This window comes from Tamandua tetradactyla, chromosome 11 (assembly GCF_023851605.1).
Source record: "Tamandua tetradactyla isolate mTamTet1 chromosome 11, mTamTet1.pri, whole genome shotgun sequence".
NCBI classification, from domain to species: Eukaryota; Metazoa; Chordata; class Mammalia; order Pilosa; family Myrmecophagidae; genus Tamandua; species Tamandua tetradactyla.
In genome coordinates, this window is record NC_135337.1 from 92,433,576 (window position 1) to 92,458,409 (window position 24,834).

Consider the following 24,834-nt stretch of genomic DNA (forward strand, 5'->3'; position numbering starts at 1 on the left):
AAACCCAGGTCTTCCACATGGAAGATGAGAATTCTACCACTGAACCACCTGCGCACCCAATTATTCATGTCATTTCCCCATTTTCAAATGGTGTTGTTTGTCTTTTTTGCTGTTGAGTTGAAGGATTTCTTTATCTATTCTGATGTGAACCATTATCAGACATGTGATTTCCAAGTATTTTGTCCCTTTAAGTAGGTTGCTTTTTCACTATTTGAAAAAGTCCTTTGAAGCACTGAAGTATTCAACTTTGATGAGTTTCCTTTTATCCATGTTTTCCTTCATTGTTTGTTCAATGGGTGTAAAGTCTAAGAAATTACCACCTACAACTAGATCTTTGAGATGTCTGCTTATATTATCTTCTAGGAGTTTTGTGGCACTGGTTCTTATATTTCAAGCTTTGATCCATTTTGAAGTAATTTTTGTATAGTGTATGAGTTATGATCCTGTTTCATTCTTGTGTTAGTTTGCAAGCTGCCAGAATGCAATATAATGAAGCTGGAATGGCTTTTAAAAAGGGAAATTCAATAATTTACAAATTTACAGTTCTAAGGCATGAAAATATCCAAATTAAAGCATATGAGGAAAAATACCTTAATTCAAGAAAGGCTAATGGGTCTGGAACAGCTCTGTCAGCTGAGAAATCACATGGCTCACATCTACTGGTCCCTTACTCCTGGGCTCCATTGCTTTCAGCCTCCATTCCTGCAGGGCCTCCTCACTTTGCATCTCCAGGGCTGGCTTTCACCTATTGGCTCTCTTTGGCTCTTTCCAGGTTCTGATTTGCTTAACATTTCATGGCAACGTCTGTTGGGCTCCAAGTATCTCCAAATATCTGTCTCTCTGTTCTCCACATGTCCACATCTGTGTAAGCTGTGTTGTGAAGCTTCTGTTGGCTCTGAGGTTTTGGCTCTGTATTTCTCCAAAGTTTCCCCTTTTAAAGACTCTAGTAATATAATCAAAACATACCTAGGGTGGGTGGAGTCACATCTCCATCAAAGCAAAAGATTACACCCACAATTGGGCATGTCACTTCTTCATGGAGATAAATTAAAAATTCCAACCTATATTATTGAATCAGGTTTAAAAGAAATGGCCACCTACACAAGATGGAATCTGGATTAAAACATCTTTCTGGGGTATGTAATATTTTCAAACTGGCAGAGGAAGATAGTTAACCAGAGGAACCAGAGGAAGATAATTGATAGCCAAGATATTAACAATGTAACCACCGGGGATCAGTTCTATAAATCAGATGTGATCTCTGGTTTGGAACAAGAAGAGGAACTGTGGAGAGAAAGATTAGGATTTTTCCATGGCCAGAGTAAATGTGATCTACAGGAACCTATACTGCAATATTAGTAAGAGGATGGTAAATGAATAAGGAGGCCCTTGAAATAGCAGCTGAAGATTTCCTTAATTGAATGATATTGTCTGTGCTAGTGGAGAAGAAAGTGACCCTATAAAATAAGAACTGATATCCATGCACTACATTAGCAGGAAGGAAAACAACCACCATTCTGCCAAAGCAGATTTCACACACTGGAGAGAATCCCTTCCTATGTATAATTTGGGAGATTTCAATCAAAGCTCCACATACCTCAATATATGCCAACTCACAAGCTCTATGTTAGCAAACAATTTTAAAAAGGTCCTAGGTGACCCAATCTTGTAGTCAAGAAAAGCGTAGTCCCAATCTGTGGTAGTTAGATTCAGTTGTCAACTTGGCCAGGTGAAGGGGCCTAGTTTTGTTGCTGCAAACAAGAGCCAATTGTACATGAGCCTCATCTGTTGTTGATTATATCTGCAGTCAGCTAGGAGGCATGCCTGCTGCAATGAATGATGTTTGAGTTAATTGGCTGGTGCTTAAATGAGAGAGGGCAATGCAGCACAGCCCAAGCAGCTTGGCATATCTCATCTCAGCACTCACAGCTCAGCCTAGGCCTTTGGAGATGCAGAAAGGAACCACCCCAGGGAAAGTTGTTGGAACCCAGAGGCCTGGAGAGAAGTCCAGCAGAGATCACCTTGTGCCTTCCCACATAAGAAAGAACCTCAGATGAAAGTTAGCTGCCTTTCCTCTGAAGAACTAACAAAATAAATCCCCTTTTATTAAAAGCCAATCCATCTCTGGTGTGTTGCATTCCAGCAGCTAGCAAACTAGAACACACTCCAAGTAAATAATATGACTATAGTCTATGTAGGAAAGCCTTCAGCCAGTTTTCCAACCATAAATACATGAAAGAGTTTACATTGGAGAGAAGCCATATAAATGTAAGCTATGTAGGAAAATGTTCATTCATCTTTTTCCATTAGACAACATTAGAGAATTCACAATGAAAGGAATCACATAGGCATCTTCCATGTGGAAGAGCCTTCAGTCAATGTTCTCCCCTTAGATGATATAAGTGAACACACACTGGAAAGAAACAATATGAATGCCAGATATTTTGGAAACACTTCACTAATTATTGTAACCTTAGATGACACTAGAGTGATACTACATGAATAGCATGTATGTGGGAAACATTCTGTCAATATTTTGCCTCTAGATGACATGAGATAATCCATACTAAGAATGTTATGAATATGGAAGAGTCTTCAGCCACAGCTCTAACTTTCAAACAAATGAAAGAACCCACACAATATAAGTCAATGTAATTAATGTTTAAATGCTTATATTTACAATTTATCCTTAAACAACACGATCGTATTTAAAAGCTTAAAAAGTTTAGAAGGATATCAAACTTTTAAAAACAGATCAATACTTGATAATTCATACAAAATTAAAGCTGTTCCTCAAAATTCTATTATGTTGGTCAGTATTTATGTTTAATCCAACTCTAAATTTAATTATAATAACTGGGTTGAATCAGAAATAACTTAAAATGTTAACTGAAACCACATAACACAAGATTACATGCCATTATTGTTATATACTGTTAACATCTATGCACATAGCAATGATGAACAGAAGACAGATAACCAGCTAGTATGGGAGTAGTTTCTGCTAGTATATAAAATTCCCATTCAAAATGCCAGAATTTTCATAACTTAGAACAGAATTAAAATTAATTTAAATATTTTAAAAAATGGGCAGAAGCTTTGAATAAACATTTCTGCAAATAAGATATGCAAATGAAACAAAGCATATGAAAAGATGCTCAACATCATTAGCCATTAAGGAAATGTGAATCAAAAACTCAATGAGGCATCATTTCACACCCACTAGAACAACTACTGTTAAAAAAAAAACAGAAAAATTTAAAGCAGAATTTAAAAATTTTGGACAGGATGTCAGCAATTGGGGACACTCATTCATTGCTGGTGGGAAGGTAAAATTGTGCAGCCACTGTGGAAGAGAATTTGGCAGTACCTCAGAAAGTTCATGGTGAAATTATCAATGAACTGGAAATCTTCCTTTCAGGTATATACCCAAAAGGATTGAAAGTGAGGACTTGAACTAATATTTGCACACGATATTCTTGGTGACATTATTCACAACTGCCAAAAGATTGAAGCAATCCAAGTGTCCATCAACCTATGAATGGATAAAAAAATGTGGTCTATACATAGTATGGAACATTATTAACCTACAGAAAAGAGTGACGTTCTGATACATGGGTGAACCTGAAAGACATTGCGCTAATTGAAAATGCCAGACACGAAAGGACAAATGATGCATGATCTCACTGATATGAATTAGCTAGAATAAACAAACTCATGGAGTCAGAATATGGGTTACCAGGGAATGGGGTGAAGGTAGGTGATACAGAGTTAATCCTTAAAATTTACAGAGTTTCTATTTGGGAAAATGGAAAAGTTTTGGTAATTGTGGTGGTGATGGTAGCACATTTGGGAACTTAAGCGCTGAAATATATATTTGAATGTGATTAAAAGGGGAAATTAAAGGAGAAAATTGTCCTAAATTATACTGGGAGAAAAATAAAAAAATAATCCATGGAATTGCATGACACAAACAGTAAACCTTAAGTTACATGTCAGCAGGAACCATATTCATTGCATCCTGAAGAATGTCCTAAAGGAAATGATGGCTGAGGAGATGAAGTATCAAGGAAATGTGCTAATGAGGGGCATACAGGTAAATGTAGTAATGAGCAGCTGAAGTAAAGTTGTAAATATCCCTTCTGCTGTCCCTCGTTCTCTGCAATCTTGGCCTAGATGGGACTCAGTGGTTTTCTTTGGGATCCTATGTTTGGTGGGGAACCAATGCCCAACTCATTCCTTCTGTCTTGTCTAGGGACAGAGGATCACTCTGTACAACCAGCCAGGAAGTAATTTGCTGACAGGGAGACTTTCCTCTCAGAGGTACTATCCAGGTGGTTAGGCAGCCTAGCAGAGGCTGCAGGAAAGCATCAGGAGAGTTGAAGCCAATGATTTTTATCTGAGGTCAAATGAGAATCAATACAGCATAGTCTAGAGCTGAGCGATCATCCAGTTTGTTTGGCATTAATAAATTAATGTCTTATTAACAATATATTTAAATTTTGTTTCTGTATAAATGCACAGATATTCAGAAACTTCTGTGACAATACACAGGTGAAAATCCAGCATAATCTCTGCTTTCTTGGATCTTACATTTAACAAGATGGGTTAGAGTACAATGAAATAAGTTCAAGTTAAATAATGTGTTCATCAATACATCATAAAAAGAAAGATACACCAGAGTACTAGATAGTCATGGTAAGTGGAGATTTTTATAGAGAATGTTCTGAGAGATAGACCTCCCTCTCCAAGATGTTTGAAGCTGGTGAAACTTTGACCCAGATTGTCTGCATTTATAGTTTCTAATACTAATTTTGTTGTCTCAAACTGATTCAAAGGTGGATAAAATACTCCACCTCTTCATGGAGCTTTACAGCTGTATTTCCAAAAGGTATGTGTCATGGTCAAGTTCATGTGTCAAGTTGGCCAAGTGGTGGTACCTGTTTGTCTGGTTGGGCAAGTGCTGGCCTGTCTGCTGCAATGAGGATATTTCATAGAATTAATATTAGGGCCATTAGTCCAGTCAGTTTACCACAAATATAAAAATCAATACATTGGACACTTTATTGTGATATTTCAAGGGCTAAGTCTTGAAGGCTGACCTTTTCCAGCTCTGTCCTCAGCAATTGAATGGATTTTTGGGAGAAGAACATGAAAGTTAAAGTATATGTTTAATGGGAAGATATGGAATTCTACTCCAGAACCTCAGGACTCACTCAGATATAAATATTCCCTACCTCTCCCTCATCTTCAGCTCACTATTGCTAGACTAAGAAGAATTTTTTTTTTCATTACAGATACCTCACTGAGTCCAGGGAACTCATGTCTGTCTCATGGATTACCAGAGCTAGAGACTTCTTACTTCTCTGATCCTATCTTGATACCCTCAAATCAACATTTCAATTACTTTGATTTACTTGCTTTTTAATATATTCATTAATTTTTCCAATCTATACTGATAGCTGGAGGTGATGGGTCCTATTTGGAGATGAGGCATTTCAAATGCAAATAGACAACAGCTAATTAGAAATTAGAAAAAGAAGAAACTTTTAAGGCATTAGATCCATTCTTTTGGAAGGACATGTTCCTTTCCTAAATGTGAGGATTGAACTGAGAAGAGGTGATTCACCAGAGATGGCATCTCTGTACAGTACATGGTTCTCAACAGAAATGATTTGAAGTGACGTTGCAGTATCTTGGCAATCTTTCTGTGCATTTAAACATGGGTTTCATGGCCACTTTTTCCTAAGTTATGCAGCAAATACATTTCTTCTATATGAGATTTCCTTATGGCAGAATGAATTCGGACTACTATTCCACCATATACAAAAATTAATTCTAAATGGACCAAGGACCTAGCCATATGAGTTAAAGCTTTATATTCTTAGAAGAAAATAGAGGGAGAAACCTTCATAGACTTGGCTATGGCAGTAGATTGTCACAAGCAATAGAATAATAAGTAGAGAATTATTTCATCAAAATTAAAATCCTTTGAATGGTGGTGCGATGGTGGCTCAACGGCGGAATTCTCACCTGCCATGCCAGAGACCCTGGTTCGATTTCTGGAGCCTGCCCATGCAAAAAAAAATCCTTTGAAGGTTGCAAGATATTGAGAAAGTGAAAAGACAACTACTGAGTAGGATAAAATAATTGTAAGTATATATCTTAAATATCCAGAATACATAAAGAATTGATGAAACTGAATAAGAAAAAGACAACTCAAATTAAAAATTACAAAGAACCAAAATTGACATTTATCTAAAGATATACAAATGGCCAGAGGACACATTAAAAGATGCTCAACATCATTCATTGGTCATCAGGGAAATTAAAAAAAAAACACAAATACAATAACACTAAACATATAGTACAATGCCTGTGCTAGATTGAAAGGATGTATGGATCCTAGAAAAGCCATGTTTTAGTCAAAATCCCATTTTATAAAGGCAGAATAATCCCTATTCAATACTATATGCTTGAAACTGTAATCAGATCATCTCCCTGGAGATGTGATTTAATCAAGTGTGGTTGTTAAGATGGATTAGGTGACGCTATGTCTCCACCCATTTTGGTGGTCTTGACAAGTTTCTGGAGTCCTATAAGAGGAAACATTTTGGGGAATGAAAGAGATTGAGAGAGAGCAGAGCAGAATGACATAGCCACGAGAAGCAGAATCCACCAGCTAGCGACCTTTGGAGATGAAGAAGGAAGATGCCTCCCAGGCAGAGTCATGAAACAGGAAGCCAGGAGAAGCAGCTAGCAGATGATGCCGTGTTTGCCATGTGCCCTTCCAGATGAGAGAGAAACCCTGACTGTGCTCACCATGTGCCTTTCCAGATGAGAGAGAAACTCTGACTGTGTTCACTATGTGCCTTCTCACTTGAGAGAGAAACCCTGAACTTCATCGGCCTTCTTGAATCAAGGTATCTTTACCTGGATGCCTTAGATTGGACATTTCTATAGACTTGCTTTAACTGGGACATTGTCTTAGCTTTAGAACTGTATACTAGCAACGTATTAAATTTCCCTTTTAAAAAGCCATTCCATTTCTAGTATATTACATTCTGGCAGCTAGCAAACTAAAACAATGCCTATAATAAAAAGGAAAAAATAAATATTGAAGAAGATGCATATAAATTGGAAGCTTGAGTATTGTTGAGGGTAGATTAGCAGATGACTGACCTATCCAACTTCTTGGTATATACCCAATGAAACAGAAAGCAGAGACTGGAACAGACATCTGTACACCAATGTACATGGCAGTATTATTCATAATCACCAAAAGGTGGAAGCAACCCAAACATTCATCAACAGATGATAGGATAAAAAATGTGGTATTTACATTTTATGAAATATTTTTTAGCTACAAGAAGGAATGAAGTTACAATTCATGCCAGAGCATTATAAACTTTGGAGACATCATGTTGAATGAATTAAGGTAGAGATAAAAGGCTAAATATTGTATGATCCTGTTTATATGAGATACCTAGAAACATCAAATTTACAAAGAAAGATAGTAGATTATAGGTTGCCAAGGACTGGAGGTAAGGGGAAAAGGGAGTTGTTGTTTGATGGGTGTGGAGTTACTGTTGGAGGTGATGAAAACATTTAGGAAAGGATATTGGTGATAACAGTACAATATAGTGTACATAATTATCACCAGTGAAATATACGCATTCTCTTTGATTGTCGAGCAGAGTTTAGTTCCTTTTAACACACAGTAGAAATGGCCACAACAAAATTAAATCCATAGTTTACATGTCCATAGGAAGTTTGACATTGGAATTCCTAGCTACCATTTCTAAATAGCTTGGGAAAAAAACTGATGTCATAAGCTTGCTTTGCATTCACTCCTGACCAAATCATTGTGGCTGTGGGTAAGAAAAGCATGGTATCATCTTGCACCAGGAGGCCATTTTACGCTCTTATACACTTTTCACATGTGCCTGTGTACTTTTGTGATTATGAGTCATAAAGTGTCCCTGAAGAGAAATAAATGAACTCATAAATTCCAGTAGACGTGGCCTGTAATAGGGTCTGGATGCAAAGATATAGACGGAAACAGCAGTGGCTCCATTTATTCTATTGGATGGCTTTGCAGCCAAATTAATGAAGTGGAAGAGGTGCAAGACGTGCATAAGCAACCCCCTGAATCTTGAAGTTTCACCATAAGTGTGACCAGCTCATCTTCAATCATCTCTGATATCAGTTCTCATCACTCTTCCTCTTCCTTATCCCATCATCACATGGGCTTCCTTGTTGGCCTTGAATCCTGAAACCAGCCTTTTCCTTAGGGCCTTAATCATGGACATCCCATCTGCTGGGAACTCATTTTCTCTGATTTTCTTCTGGCTCCAACCTTATCTTCCTTGAGCTTTTCTTTTTCTTCAAATGTCATTGATTTACTGGCTTCACCTTGATACCCAGCAAAACATAGCATGTCCTATTGACTCCCTCCTTTTTACCTTATTTCTTTCCTTTTTAACTGTTGTCACCATTTGATATATTATGTTATTATTTTATGTTGTATTTTTCTCTATCAATAAATTGTAGGCATTTTTGTTTCACACTGTATATCCTTTGCCTAGACAGCGTCTGGCACATAGTTGGCACTCCATATAAATTCTTCAAATGAATGAATGAATTTCTCCTGAAAACCTTAGAATACATGACTATTTTAGTAATATCAGGAAAGTGGGCTGAGAAAGGCCATAGGATTCACCTTAAGGGGAGCAGTCCCATAAAAAATATGGAAACTAATTGCTTGAATCCAAAATATATGATTGTTTAGAAATGAGATGCAATTTTTTTCTGTTTTGTTGTAGTAGTACCTATGTTATGGAACCAGGAAATGATACATGAATATCAGAATATCTTCTCCTGGGATTTGCAGAAGAACCAGAAGTACATTCATTTATTTTTTGACTGCCCCTCTTCATATATAAGGTCACCTTCATAGGGAATCTGCTCATTATCCTGACAACCATCACTGATTCCCATCTCCACATGGCCATGTGCTTTGTTCTCCCCAACCTGTCCCTTTGTGGCTTCTATTTTATCTCTACCTCTGACCCACAGACGTTGCTGAACAAGAAGACTACAGTGAAAAGCGATAACCTATGGAGGCTGCTTTTCCAGCATGTCCTTGTTCTTACACTTTGAAGGACTGGAGGACTTCTTATTGGGTGTAATGGCCTATAACCATTTCATGGCCATCTGTCACTCCCTGCACTACCAGTCACCATGAACCCCGGCTCTGTGTCCTGCTGATTCTGGGATCCTTGATTATGAGTTCCCTGCATTCCTTGTTTCACAGCTTAATGTTGATGTGACTGTCTTTTTGTAAACATGGAAATTCACCACTTTTTCTGTGAACTTAATCGATGGTTAAGTGCTGATAGCTGTTCTGGTACCATCATTAAATACATAGCAATGTATTTTGGAGCTAAGGTTCTGGATAGGTGTCCCTCTATTGGGATATTTTTCTCTTACAATCTTATTGAGATTGCTTCTACCAGACATGTAATATCATGAGTTCAGGGGAAATTTAAAGCATTTTTCACCTGTGCATCTCACCTCTCATTGGTTTCCTTATTTTTTTGTATGAGTCTAGGGGTATGCCTTAGATGTAATACTTCACACAACACACATGAAGTGTAAGAGCGTTCGTGCTGTACAATGTTGTCATATAAATGTTGAATCTGTTTGTCTATAGTTTGAAGAATAAAGACATAAAGGAGACTCTGAAAAGTGGGGACTCTTAGAGGGGAAGCCATATAAGTGTCATTTGTACTGGGGTTGAGATAGGGCACTTGACTGTAGAACTCAAAGATCAGAGTTCTTAATTATTAGAAGACTTCATGGACCTAGAACTTACCTTAATATGAGCTATGACCTTAAATATGATGAAGTAAAATTTAAAATCATACATTATGTGGCCATATTCTTTTGATGATTTATATCTGTTCATTTAACTAGGAAATCTTTGTTTCTTTGCAGAAGAGAATTTATGTTTTGTAATGAAGAACTAGATTTCCTAATCTTTTTTATGTCGATGGATAACAAACATGACATTTTCCATTGCTCTAAACAAAATATCTGCCCCTTTTCTACATTGTCATAAACTTTAAAGTGTTCTTGTATGAAAATATATGTCTTTTCTCTATTATCCAATTTTTTTCACCTATTTGTTCAAAAGTCCCTTCAATCACTATTACAAAGTATGGTTACACAAGAGCTTGAAATCATGCTCAAAATGCTTCCTGGAGTATTTGGATTCAAGGTCATGATTTATTACTGAACAAACATGCATTTCCTTCCAATATCTCTTAGCTTCCTGCAAGGGAATCTCAGTGGTAGTCATTTTTAAAATACTGCTGTCTAAAATATAATAGAGTGTTGTATTCAAGTTTCTGAGGGTATACCAAAAAAATAAGAACTAACCAAGTATTCTGAACGTTCTCAGTTCTTTTCACTTTGATTATTTTGTCAATTAGTAATTGCTGCATAACAAATTGTCTTAAAGTAAGTTTATGATAACCCTTTAATTACTGCTGTGAAGCCTATGTTGTGGAGACATTTGGATCACTGCAATGCCACTCATTGCAGTGAGTCAACTATGGAGGCTCTGCTGGTTTAGGTTGTGTTCCTTCACATATTTGGGATTAGGTGGCTAACTGCTGGTCTAGGCTACAACTTGACTGAGATAAAGGCATCTTCTCTACATGTTCTCTCATCTTAAAACAGGTTAGCCTGGAATTGTACACAAAACTGAGATAGAGATCCAAGGGCGAGTAGTAGAAAAATGCTGAGGTCTCTTGAGGCAGAATGTCATTTCCACCATAGTTTCTTAGACAAAGCAAATTAAACTCTTTAAGCCCAGCTCAGGATCAAAGGTAGGTATATATATGCTCCACCTCTTGATAGGGAGGACTACACTGCCAGATTGAAAAGATGAGGATTCAGAGAACAGTAAAAAAATAGGGCCATCTCTGAAAGCAATCTACCCCAATAAATTATTTCAGTAATTCAGTTCAATAAGGTTTTATTGTGATCTTTCAAAACCCAAGCCTTGAATGATAATGGGTTCCACTTTTGCCCTCAGCAATATTGTTAAATTCTTGGAGAAGAGAATTAGAGTTATACTATGTATTTCATAAGCTGCTCTGGAATTTCTGCTCTGAACCTCATGGCTTCTTCAAATATAAATATTCCTTCCTTGTCCCTCATCTCCAGATCAGTGTTTTTTTTTTTTTTTTTTTGCTAAGAAATAAACCCTTTACCTTGTTGATATCTCTTCAAGTGCAAGGACATCTTTTCTAACTCATTTATTAATGCAATACAAGACCTCTTATTTCACTGGTGAAATGTTGATGATCCCGGAAGTGCCATGGGAAGCAATATGGAGGGAAGGACAGGTTTACCTGCAGTAACTCAGTAACTCCAGAAACACAGAGGTAAGCATGTGATGGACAAGCTCCGAATAGAAAATTCTCCAACGGATAACCATGGTGTGTCCGTTGGTCTTTATTTCTGTTCATTCTCTTAGCCATGTGCTCCCCCAAATTGCCACATGCACCCATTTGAAGCTATTATGTGCCCCAGAAAAGCCTTTAGTCCTCATTCAATATTGCTGTGTGGAATATTTTTTTATTGTTTCCACGGAGATGTGACCCACCCAATTGTGAGTGGTAACTTTTGATGAGATGGTTTCCATAGAAATGTGTCGCCATTCATTCAAGGTGGGGTTGCTTACTGGAGCCCTTTAAGGGAAAACCATTTTAGAAAAAGCTTTGGAGCTGAGAGAGCTGTACAGCCAGAGATCTTTGGAGATGCAGAAGGAGAACACTCCCAGGGAATCCTTATAAAGTAAGAATCCAGGAGAGAAAGGCACATGTTGTTCTGTGCCTTTCCAGTTGACAGAAGTGTTCTGGACCCACTGACCTTTCTTGAATCAAGGTATCTTTCCATGGGTGCCTTACTTTGGACATTTTCATGGACTTAGAACTGTAAACTTGCAACTTAATAAATTCCCCTTTTTAAAAGCTGTTCTGATTCTAGTATATCACATTCTGGCAGCTTTAGCAAACTAAAACACCACACTTAACCTCAATTTCTGGGTGTTCTCTATTAACAAAACTGGTGATTTCCTTTTCTAGGTCTGATCTTTGTTTTGCCTTCAGTTTGCACCCCTATGTCATTTATTATTCTTCACTATTCACCAAAAGTTAAATGCACCCCAATTATCCAGCAACTGATGAATGAATAAACAAAATGTAGTATATACATGGTATGGAATGTTATTGACCCATTAAAATTGAAGTTTTTGTATATGCTACATGGGTGAAACTTTAAGATATGCTGAGTGGGGGTGGGCCACAGTGGCTCAGCAGGCAAGAATGCTTTCCTGCCATGCCAGAGGACCTGGGTTCAATTCCCGGTGCCTGCCCATGTAAAACAAACAAACAAACAAAAAGATATGCTGAGTGAGATGATCTAAACAAAAAAAGACAAATATTTTATGATCTGGCTTCTATGAAATACCATATAGTAAGCAAATTAATAGAGATAAATAGATTACAGGATATAGGGGTCAGGTGCAAGGGCAATAAAAGATATTGCTTAAAGGATTTAGAGGTTTTGTTTGAGGTGATGAAAAACTTTATATAAAGGATATTGGTGATGGTAGCACAATATAGTGAATGTAATTATTACCAGTGAATTGCACATTTGATTGTGCTAAAAAATGTGAAATATTGAATTGTATTCATATTACTACCATAAAAATAAACATATATATTTTTTTTGATTTTTTAATTTCTAGCTTAAATGAATAGAAATATTAATAAATGTATTAAGCAAATGGATTGAGCATCATCCAAGTATATGGGGGTAAAATGAAATGAAACATCCCTTAAAAGTTGGTAGACACTGACCATGTTTCTTTAAAAACCTAAATACACTTCTTATAATTAAACATTTTATAACTGAGGGACTATATAACAGGTCTTAATTTGTTTTACAAGCATGGCATTCCTAGTTGCTTTGACAAAGTATCACCAAGCAAAGGATTGCAGTGTCCATGGTTTTATGTCAAATGAACACAGTTCTCCACTTGATTGAAGAGAATAGAAAATTTCTGGAGGCAATGAAAAGAACTGTATTCTCACCGAAAATCAGTGCTTTGGAGATGCAAGGGACCTAGCCTTCAGTCTTCAGATTTCTCAGTCTTAGACCTTAGAGAAAGTTTATTTTGAAGGATTGAATAAGCTTTGATGTGGTTAGATGCATGGACTGGAGAAATGATCTTGGAGGGCAAATAATAAAATATGGATTCATTTTTCTCAGAACCTGTCTCTTGGGAACAATCAGCAGGAAATTTTTCTCTGTTCGGATTAGTTTCCCAAAGGTATAGATAGATCAGCGGTTGAAATAAAAAGAGAAATATGTGCCTAAGGAACAGCTATATGGAAGCTGCAAATATCTCCTCTGTGTCTTTCCCTTGTCTTGTGCAACTTCTGCTAGAAGGGACATGGTTGTTTCTTTGGACTCTTGACTCTGTCTGGGGGGACTGATGCGTGACTCCTTATTACACTCTTGTCTGGGAACACAGTCTCCATCGTCAAACACCGAGGGAAGAATTAAGACTTCCACCTGGAACTTTTTCTCCAAGAAACCATCCAGGTGAGTCAGAGAGACAAGTAGATATTGCAGGAAGAGGTCAGGTTGAATGGGAACTGAGAGCTTTTATCTGAGGTCATCTGGGTGCTAACTATGTCTAGCCCAGGACTGAGAGATATCCTTGTTTGTTTTCCTACTTGCTTAATTAATTAATGCATTTTATATTTACTATAGTTTCAAAAAGGAAGATTCCATTGAATTCAGCAACGTAGTGGGTCATTATTAACAATTAAGTAATGGGAATGAAAGCCCAGTTAGAGTGGGAAATGTGAGTAATGAAGTGAATCTAGGAAAAGCAGATCTGTCCAAAGAGCATTGTAATTAGCAGTAGGGAAAATTGGGGTGGTGGCAGTGGAGGTATGTGCAGTGAAGTAAATGCATTTCTTTTTTATTTTCAAGACAAGGTATCTTGATCGTGCTTTTGTATTGATGGGAAATTTCCAGTCCAATGCAGGTAGATGCTATGTTGAAACATCAGTATATGAGACATTTATTTTTTCAAATTTACTATTCACATGAAAAATTATAATTTTTGAATTGGTGAAATAAGGTATACTAAAACTTTTACTTGACAATTATTACTATATCGGCAAGGTTATATGACATAAATATTTGTTTCTTTGTTAGTCATTCACTTTATACATTGCATATTGTTTGTTTAGGCTTTTACTTTTGTAAACTTGGAGTTGAGAGTTTTTTGTTTTTGTTTTGTTTTGTTTTGCATGGGCAGGCACCGGGAATCAAACCTGACTTCTCTGATATGGCAGATGAGAACTCTGCCACTGAGTCACTGTGGCCCATTGGCTGAGAGTTTTTATTCTTGCTTTTTTGTTTTTTTTAATGGGCCAGGCTTTGTTTCTCACACTTTACAACTTTTCTTCCAGCAGTGGGATATTATATATTCCACTGGTATCCCACATAACTCACAGGGGCAAGCTATCATAGAATATGTTTATGGCCTCTTTTTTTTGAATTTTATTCACTGTGTAGTATAACATATATACAAAGCAAAGAAATAACAAAGCAATAGTTTTCAAAGCACTCTTTAAAAAGAGTTAGGTCTCGTAAAAAGGTTACGAGATAGATCCCAGAGTTTGTCATGGGCTACCATACAATCCTCTCATATTTTTCCTTCTAGCTGCTCCAGAATATGGGAAGCTACAGGGCTTAAATACTTTTTTAGCATCACAATAGACTTTTTTTTCCTTCTTTTTTGTGAACAATAACATATACAAAAAAGCTATAAATTTCAAAGCACAGCACCGCAATTAATTGTAGAACACATTTCAGACTTTGACATGGATTACAATTTCACAGTTTTAGGTTTTTACTGCTAGCTGCTCTAAAATACTAGAAACTAAAAGAGATATCAATTTAATGTTTCAGCATTCATACTCATTTAAGTCCTATCTTCTATGTATAATTCCACCATCACCTTTGATCTTTCCATACCACTCACTGGAGTTGTTTGGGCTATGGCCATTTTAAATTTTTGATATTGGAAGGGTCTGTCACTAATATGGGGTAGGGAGATGGAATTATCTGATGTTCTGGAGAGGCTGGGCTAGGTTTCAGGACTTATCTGGACCAGGGACCTATCTGGAGGTTGTAGGTTTCTGGCAAGTTACTCTAGTGCCTGGAACCCTTGTGGAATCTTATAAATCACCCTAGGTGTTCTTCAGGATTGGCTGGAAAGGTCCTGGTTGGGGGTTGGCAGGTTATGATAGGTAGCAATGTCTACCTGAAACTTGTGTAAGAGCAACCTCCAGAGTAGCCTCTCAACTCTATTTGACTCTCTGCCACTGATACTTTATTAATTATACTTCTTTTCCCCCATTTGGCCAGGATGTAATTGTTGATCCCATGGTGCCAGGTTTGAATTCATCCCTGGGAGTCATCTCCCACATTGCCAGGGAAACTTTCACCCCTGGATGTCATTTCCCATGTAGGGTGAAGGGCAATGATTTCACATGCAGATTTGGGCTTGGAGAGACTGAGGCCACATCTGCATAACAGAGGTCCTCCAGAAGTAACTCTTAGGAATGCCTAGAGGTAGTCTAAGCATCTCTGCTACCTACATAAGCTTCACAAGAGTGAGCCTCGTGATTGAGGGCATGGCCTATTGACTTGGGTGTCCCTAAAGTTTGACACGGTATCAGGGGATTCCTTGATGGTAAGGTTTAATAGTTCCATAGTCTTTCTCCCCTCCTCAGGGGACTTTGCCAATACTTTTTGATTATCTGGTTAATATAATCTAGGATGTTTCCAGGCATTACAATAATCTATACAGGATTAAAGGACCTCTTTCTCATTCTGTGCTCCCTATGTTTCAGTTGTTCAAATAGGTTGAATTAGATTATGCACTACAGAAAATTTCAGTTCCAGATCAAATAAACCTTTCTTCCATTGGTCTTAAAGAGTATGTGTGGTTCTAAAATACAGACACTGCCTCCTTACCCCTATGTTCTGAATTACTTTAACCCCAAAGTGTTCAGCTTCATTCTTATCTCTAAATATAAGTTTATATATATAAAACAGCCTCTCAAAATCCAAAAATAATAATCACCACTCTGGACTTAATGTGTCTGCTCTAAAATCTTATAATCCAGGCCCCTGTTTTCTTATTATTCTTACTTTCTATTTATATTCTTTCAAAACAAGAACTGCAGGTTTTCTACCAATTTTGGTGTTCACAATTTTGTTCTTTTATCTCTGTATACACGTAATTGAGGACAAATGTTTGAAAGGTAATAAACATTGTGTGGTCCAGTCTATTAGTGCTTAATGTGTTTTTCCCGTTGCTTTTAATTCTCAGAAAGCTCTGAGTCACTTGAATTAATATATCACTTTATAAACACTTTGCTATCTTGTTTGCAATCTCTATTTCCATTATTCTATTTCTTCTATTTTGGTTGGACTTATTTCTAAAAGTTGCATCACCTTCTGCCATAATTTAGAAAAAATTCCTCTTTAAGATCAAATATCTTTCATCTTCGTCTTGTTCCCAAGCATATTTGAATTCATATATTTTTATGTGTGATGAGATGGTATATTTTATTGCTTCTTACATGCATTTAAAAAATTATATTTGTATATTCTTTTATTTCCAGGTTCTTTTCTATTTAATTACTAATCTGTATTGATATTAGTAAATTATTCTTTTCCATCTTGTCTTTCAATATGTAGGTTTAGATATTACATTCAGTTTTATCTAATATAGTTATGAAACAACTATATGTAATGTGGTTTCATTCTGTCTGCCACTTTCTCATTTAACAAATTTCACATTTTCTTTAAATGTGTTATTCAACACATTCCTGGAAACACAAAAGAGAACAAAGCAGGTGTAGTCCCTGATCATTTGGCTCATACATTTTCCTGGAGAATGAGAGTACTGTTATAATTGTGCATATGGCATAAAGTCCTCAGGGAAACTTCCTGTGAACAATGACAAATTAGGAGCACAGACGGCCATGGTTTGCACAGGATATTAGAGAGGATGGTCTGGGAAGGACTTTTTCATTGGTGAAGGAACAGAACCAGGACTGGGGTGTGCTTTTTGGAATTGTTAAGCAAAGTGGTCAAAACCCCTGGGCCAGAATAATAACTAAAAGACCAGTGCACAAGAAAATGAGAGAGGGACCTGTTTCATTCTCTTTGGGTTCATAAAAAACTGGAGAGGTCAAATAAGTAAGGGGCAGGCTCTGGAGTACCAGGTAGGTCCAGGTGAGATGTTGTGACCCTGACAAGACTTATGCAGGAAGAACATCTGCTCGACTTGTGTCCCTGAGTCTGAAGGGGCCTCAGCTCCCACATTGCTGCCTCTTCTCTCTACAACCACACTCTTCCATCTGGCTGTCCATTCACAGCATCTTTTCCACATTAACAGGGACTTACTTACATTCTTTTCAAATTAATATTGCTGTTAGTTGAGTAGTATCCAAAAGTTTGACCATTTCTCAGAGATACACTTCACCTTATGATCTGCAATACACAAGCAGACACACACATACACAGGGTTGAAAATATAATCATGAAGTTATTTTGAACGTTCCATGTGTTAGTTTGAAACTGTATGTACCCCAAAAAAGTCCATATTCTTTTTTAAAAATTTATACTTAATTTTTATTTGAAATGCTCCTCTTCAAAATAAAATCATCTAGATATTTAGTAGCTAATTTGGAACCTTTGGCAGCATTCTAATTATTGCAAACTTTTAACTACTCTTTCCAAGCAACCATACAAATGCATTTTTTTTCAAGCCAAAACAGATATTCCCATGCTTGACTTGCTATTCCCAATTTATTCTTTTATTTAAATATTTTTAGGCGGAGAAGTCTTTACACAGACAGTCCAGCCATATTATACAATCAATGGCTCACAATATCATCACACAGTTTTATATTCTTTACCATGATCATTTTTAGACCATTTGCTTCACTCCAGAAAAAGAAATACAAATAAAATAAAAATGAACTCATACATCCCATACCCATTACCCCTCCCTCTTCCACTGACCCACAGTATTTCAATCTATCCATTTTTTACCTTTTATCTCCCCCAGTATTTATTTATTTTTAGCCTAATTATTATTATTATTTTTTACTCATCTGTCCATACCCTGGATAAAAAAAGCATCAGAAACAAGGTTTGCACAATCACACATTCACATTGTGAAGGTTATATCTTTATACAATAATCTTCAAGAATCAAGGCTACTGGAACACAGCTCAACAGTTTCAGGTACTTCCCTCCAGCTACTCCAATACACCATAAACTAAAAAGGGATGTCTATATAATGTATAAGAATAACCTCCAGTATACCTCTCAACTTCGTTTGAAATCTCTCGACCACCGACACTTTATTTTGTCTCATTTCTCTCTTCCCCCTTTTGGTAAAGATTTTCTCATCCCCTTTATGCTGGGTCTTGGCTCATGCCCAGGAGTCAGGTCCCACGGTGCCATGGAAATTTATACCCGGGGAGTCATATCCCACTTAGGAGGGAGGGAGGGCAGTGAGTTCATGTGCCAAGTTGGCTTAGAGAGAGAGCGTCCACGTTGGAACAACAAAAGAGGCTCTCCATGGGTGACTCTTAGGCACAACTGTCGTTAGGCTCAGCTTCTCCTTTGCAGGAATAAGCTTCATAAGGGTGAGCCCCAAGATTGAGGGCTCAGCCGATTAAATTGTCCATATTCTTTTAATCTATTCCTGGGGGTGCAGACCTGTTGTAGGTGGGAGCTTTTGATTAATTTGTTTCAATTGAGATGTGACCCATCCAATTCAAGGTGGGTCCTAATCCTTTACTGGTGTCTTTTATGAGGATAAAACACAGAGGAAGCCCAGAAAGAAACACCCAAAGAAGTTTGGAGAGCAATTAGAGAGAGAAACCCAGAGAGGATGCACAGAAACTCAAAGAGGAGGCCACTGGAACCAGGAGCTGAAAGCATTAGAACCTGGCATGAAAAACAGGCAGATGTCTGGCATGTGCATTGCTTTCTGACAGAAGAATCCTGATGCCAGAGGCCTTTCTTCAGAAAAGGTATCATCCTTTTGATTCCTTGATTGGGACATTTCCATGGCCTTAGAACTGTCCATTTGTAAGCTAATAACACTGCTTTGTAGAAGCCAGTCCATTTCAGGTATATTGCATTCTGGCAGCTTTGCTAACTGAAACATACCATTATGATGCAGGGGGCACACTTTCATTTTTTATGGTGTATTTTACTCTATTGTATAATTCTTACAAAATATAGTATTACTTTAGTATGGGATCTAATTTCAGATTAAGGAAAGCATACTTCTAGCATGTCTTCCTCATGTATTTTAGCAATTCTCTGCTTCTGCTCTTCTATCATTGGCAATTTTGTGAAACTGCATTCTTTTATTCATTTTCACAGTAGATGTGTAATCAGCTGCTGCTATACTAGGTTCCAATTGACATGTCTAGGGAAGGTGTGTAGAATACTGCTACATCCTCAAGAAGTTTACGTCTGACAGAGAGACAACATATGGATAAAATAAAAGCAGCACAGACTCATAGTTTCTACCATCTACATTAAGTGCATGCTAGAAGTCATTGTCTTCCTGTGAGGATGTTAGTAATAAGGCTCAAAGACAGATGACACCAGACTATCCTGACAGCCTGTGGGATTTTACAGAAGGAATAGGAATGAAAAAAAATTCAAGTGAAACTGTTTTAGAGTCCCCAGGAAAAGGAAAGCATAAATATAAAGTCACTGTATATGGAAAGTATGGAGTTATGGAAAATTGCATCTTGGAGATTGGTATGAACAGGGACAGGCCACAGTGAGAAGGGGCACTGGCAGGTCAGCTATGGAGGGTCGAATTTATGTTTGAAGCTATGGAATGTTGGTGTCATTGTCCAGTAGGAAGTCACCAGGGGTCATATGTCATGGAGTTTGATGATCCATTTTATAATACAGAACTTGCTTGGGTCGATATTAATATCAGCTCATTGTGTGACTGACTGCTGGGAGAGGTAATGAGGAAATGAAATAGAACCATGGAGATGGGGACATGAGATGTGAAATAAATGAGACATTTGAGAAGCTGAAGAAAAATAAGCCTCATCTCACACCAGTGATAATACCCATTTATTAGCAGGAAAGAATTATGCAAAGCTTTTTACATATGTTGGTTATCAGTCAACCTTCAGTATGTTTGCCATATTCCCTACTGTATCGGTAAATGTATTAAGATTTAAGATAGAATGTATCCTATCAAAGTTTATCAGAAAACATGTGTTACATCTGAAATTCAAACCAGGTTTGTCTGATTCCAAAAATTTTGCATTTAATATCATTTAAAATCTTCTAATACTTCACATAAAAATCCAAACATCTGATGTATGTATTGTATTTTATTTTGTGCAATATTCCTTTATTCCTTATGCTCATTTTACTCTTGGGATGTTCAGTTTGCTTGCTTTCTTGGCATGGCTGAAAGATATAACTACTTTTTCTGGATAAATTGTTTTTTCTTTTTTATTAGATTTTCTTAGAATCAGTGGATATATCCATAGTTGGGATGCCACCAGATATTAGGAAGGCTTTCTTCAGAACAGTCTTTCAGGGAAGACCTGAGCTTATACCTTATATTTTATATCAGTTCCATCTCATTGCCTTCTCCCTCTGATTATTGAGCAGATTTTTGTTTCTTTAAGAAAGTAATTGACCTTATCAAAACAACGCTTCTGGTTTACATGAGCATGGCTGTGTTTTCTCAGATTCAATTTCATGTTTCCGTTTCTAAATATTTTGGGAATAGACAATCTGACGTTGACAGCTTTTGCATTGTATTTACTCCAGTCCTACTCACTGTGATTGAGGGTGAGAAAAGGATGGTGTTAATAGGGCCCCAGGAGATAAAGACTGGGCAACTGAGCTCATAAATTCCAATAATTGTCTCATATAATACTGAGTTTGGATGCAAATGTACATTTGAAAAAAGGAGTGACTCCATTTAACTTTGCAGGATACATTTGCAAAATAAATAAGTCTGAATAGGTCAATATGTGTAGAAGAAACTCTTTGTGTCTTGAGGCTTCAGCAGTTATGAGGTCATCTTGTTCTTAAACTTTGACACAAGCTGTCATCACTCTCCCTCTTACTCATCCCCCCACTAAGTTGGCTTCAACATTCTAAACCCTGCCTTTCCATAGGGCCTTGGCCCTGGACATCCCTTCTGAAGACAGCACACTACCTTAGCTATTCTAGTGGCTCGTGCTATCTCTTATATGTTCACATATCACCCAAATGATGGTCTTACATGAACACCATGGGATAAATAGCATAGGCTCTTCCCTCTCATTTGTTTGTTTTGTTTCTTTTTTTTACTTACTCTCTTTCCCTTATAGCACTTGTAATAATATGGAATGTTATGATTATGTGTTTATTTGCTTATATTCTTTCTCGATGAACAGACTAGATACTTTTATTTTTACACCATATTCCCTTTACTAGAGAGAGACTGGAACAACTTCAGAACTCAATATGCCTTCCTTCAATGAATAAATGAATTTCTCTTAAAAACCATAGAATGCGTGACTTTTTGGGGAATTATCTGAAAGTGTGACAGGAATCCCCAATGAGAGATGGCTCAGAGGATCCCCAGAAAGGGAAGTAGATTCATAAACCAAATCTGGAAATTAAGTCTATGCCTGCAAAATGTAAATTATGGATAGCATAGATAGGTTAGTAATGATTGATATTTGAAAATTTGTCCTGATCTTTCTCTATATCTGGATAGCCACAGCAACCACATGGAACCAGGAAATGAAACACAAATTCTAGAATTTCTTCTTCTGGGATTTTCAGAGGAACCAGAATTACAGACATTTCTCTTTGGGCTCTTCCTGTCCATGTACCTGGTCACCGTCTTTGGGAACCTGCTCATTGTCCTGGCCACCATCACTGACTCCCACCTCCACACCCCCATGTACTTCTTCCTCTCCAACCTGTCCTTTATAGACATCTGTGTGTCCTCCACCACTGTCCCAAAGATGCTGGTGAACATCCACATGCAGAACCGAGTCATAACCTATGGAGGCTGCATCACTCAGATGTACTTCTTCTTACTCTTAGCAGCACTGGATGACTTCCTCTTGGCCGTGATGGCCTATGATCGCTTCGTGGCCATCTGTCACCCCCTGCACTACACGATCATCATGAACCCCCGGCTCTGTGTCCTGCTGGTTCTGGGGTCCTGGATTATAAGTGTCCTGTATGCTTTTTTGCAAAACTCACTGGTGTTGCGGCTGTCCTTTTGTGCACCCTTGGAAATCCCCCACTTTTTCTGTGAATATAATCAGATGGTCCAACTTGCCTGTTCCGACACCTTCCTCAATGACATAGTGATGTATTTTGCAGCTGGGCTGCTGGGTGGAGGACCATTCATTGGTATCATTTTCTCCTATTCTAAGATCGTTTCCTCCATATGTGTAATCTCATCCTCTCTGGGAAAATATAAAGCATTCTCCACCTGTGCCTCTCACCTCACAGTTGTCTTCCTATTTTACAGTACAAGTTTAGGAGTGTACTTTAGTTCTTTTGCTATGCATAGTGCCCATGCCAGTGCACCTGCCTCGGTGATGTATGCAGTGTTCACACCCATGTTGAACCCTTTCATCTACAGTTTGAGGAATAAAGACATAAAGGGGGCTCTGAAAAGATTCTTCGGTGTAAATTCATAAAATGTTATTGGTTCTGAGCTGAAGGAGTGCTACAATTTCAGGGCTTTTAGCCTCAGAGGCCGAAATTATGATTCTTTGATATTTCTGGAACCAGAACGTATCTTAGAGTCAGATATGACCTTAAATATGTTCAAGTAAAACTGTAAATCATGCATTCTATTACCAATAAAATTATTGTTTTAGATGATTTCTAACTGCTCATTAATGAATAATAATTGGGTTCCATGTGCAAGATGTTTTATGCATGGGTGAAAGAGACTGGGTTACATATTCTGCATTATTAATGGAAAATAAATAAACTTTTTCCATTCCTCTAACCAAAATATCTGTGCTTTCTCTAAATTTCATAACAACATTGAAGGATTTGTTAGTGCACAATCTATGTATTGACTCCATCATCCAAGTTTTACAGCCCTAATGTTCAAAACTCTGTGTAATTTTCATGCTGAAAAGGTATCTTAGGCAAGAGATTGAAATCCTGCCCAATGATTTTCCTGGGAGTAGAGTGTTCTGAGTCAGAGAATAAATTAATCCTGAACATACATGAATGTCTATTCGACATCTATTGCTTACCCTGAATGGAATTTCAGAAGTAGTTTCTTTTTAATATACTTATCTGAAATCAACTGGAATAACTGTGTGATAATGAATGTTGTCTTCATATAGTTGAAGGAATCCTCCAAGTAAGTACCAATTGACAATTCTGACTCTCTTCAATTTTCTTCACATTGATTATTTTATCAGTTAGCTATTGCAGTATAACAGGTCATCCCACAAATAAAAGCATGGTCTTACATGCTTTTATCACTGTAGTCGGGTGTGGCTTCTATTTTGTTGATCTTGTGGAACCCCTCATGGGGCTTTACACTATGTGACAGCAGGAAAGGCTCTGCTGATTCAGGTGGCTCTTCTTCATGCTGGTGGTTCCTCTGGACAGAGGCTGGTTTAGGGTGGCCTTTACTGAGGTAACTGCCTTCTGCTGCATGTGTCCCTCACCTTCCAGCAGGTAGCCTGGAGGTGTTGAAATGGTAGACTTGGTGCTCCATGAAAGAATAGCAGAAGCACTTCAAGACCTCTTGAGGCAAACTGTCACACTATATTCAGTTGGTCAAAATAAATATGAAAATTGAAGTCAAGCCCCAAATTCAAAGTGGATTAAGATCCCTATCTCTTGATAGGAGTAGCTGCAGAGACTCATTTAACAAAATATGGATGTAGAGAAAGGTTGGAAATTAAGATAATTTCTTCAAACTGTCTACTTGAAGTATAAATTACAATTCACTAAGTTTTATTGGGACACTTTAATACCCGAGACTTCCAATTCCACCCTCTGTAGCTGAATGAATTTCTTAGTGAAGAAGGTGAGATTCAAATGAAATATTTAATAAGAAGCCATGAGCATTCTATTTTAGAATGTCATGACTCCCTTGAATATAAATATTACCCATTCCCCTCACCTCCAGCTCACCATTCCTTATCTAAGAAGAAATAACCATTTTTTCTTCCCAGATAAATGATGAGTCCAAGGGCTTCATGTCTGGTTCATTGATGAACAAAACAGAGGTACTTTTGCTTCAGTTATGCAGTATGAATGATCCAAGGAGCCCAGTGTTGCTGTGGGAAGTGGAATGGAATGAACGATTATTGATTTATCTATAGTAAATCCAAGAAAACAGCAATTGGACTGTGATGGGCAAGGTTCCAAAAGTGAACATTCTATATTCTTTTACTATGGCAGGCTGAGATGGATGGAATTATGTACTCCAATTTAGACAAATGCTTAATCTTGATCACATTTCTGTATGTGTAGACCCATCGTAAATGGCATCTCTTGAAGATGCTATTTTTAGTTGAGTTGTGACCCAACTGAATGAAGCCTTAATCCAGATTATTAGTCTTTTATATAAGAATAAAATTCAGACATAAAGCAAATTAGAGCCCA

The 24,834-nt window shown here is 37.4% G+C and overlaps 1 protein-coding gene across 1 annotated transcript; it reads left to right on the forward strand.

The window, feature by feature from the left end:
- The first annotated feature begins 21,962 nt into the window (after positions 1–21,962).
- Positions 21,963–22,892, forward strand: LOC143649679 (olfactory receptor 7A10-like). Its single transcript, XM_077119612.1, has one exon. The coding sequence runs from the start codon at positions 21,963–21,965 to the stop codon at positions 22,890–22,892; it is 930 nt and encodes a 309-aa protein (XP_076975727.1).
- Positions 22,893–24,834: the final 1,942 nt, after the last annotated feature.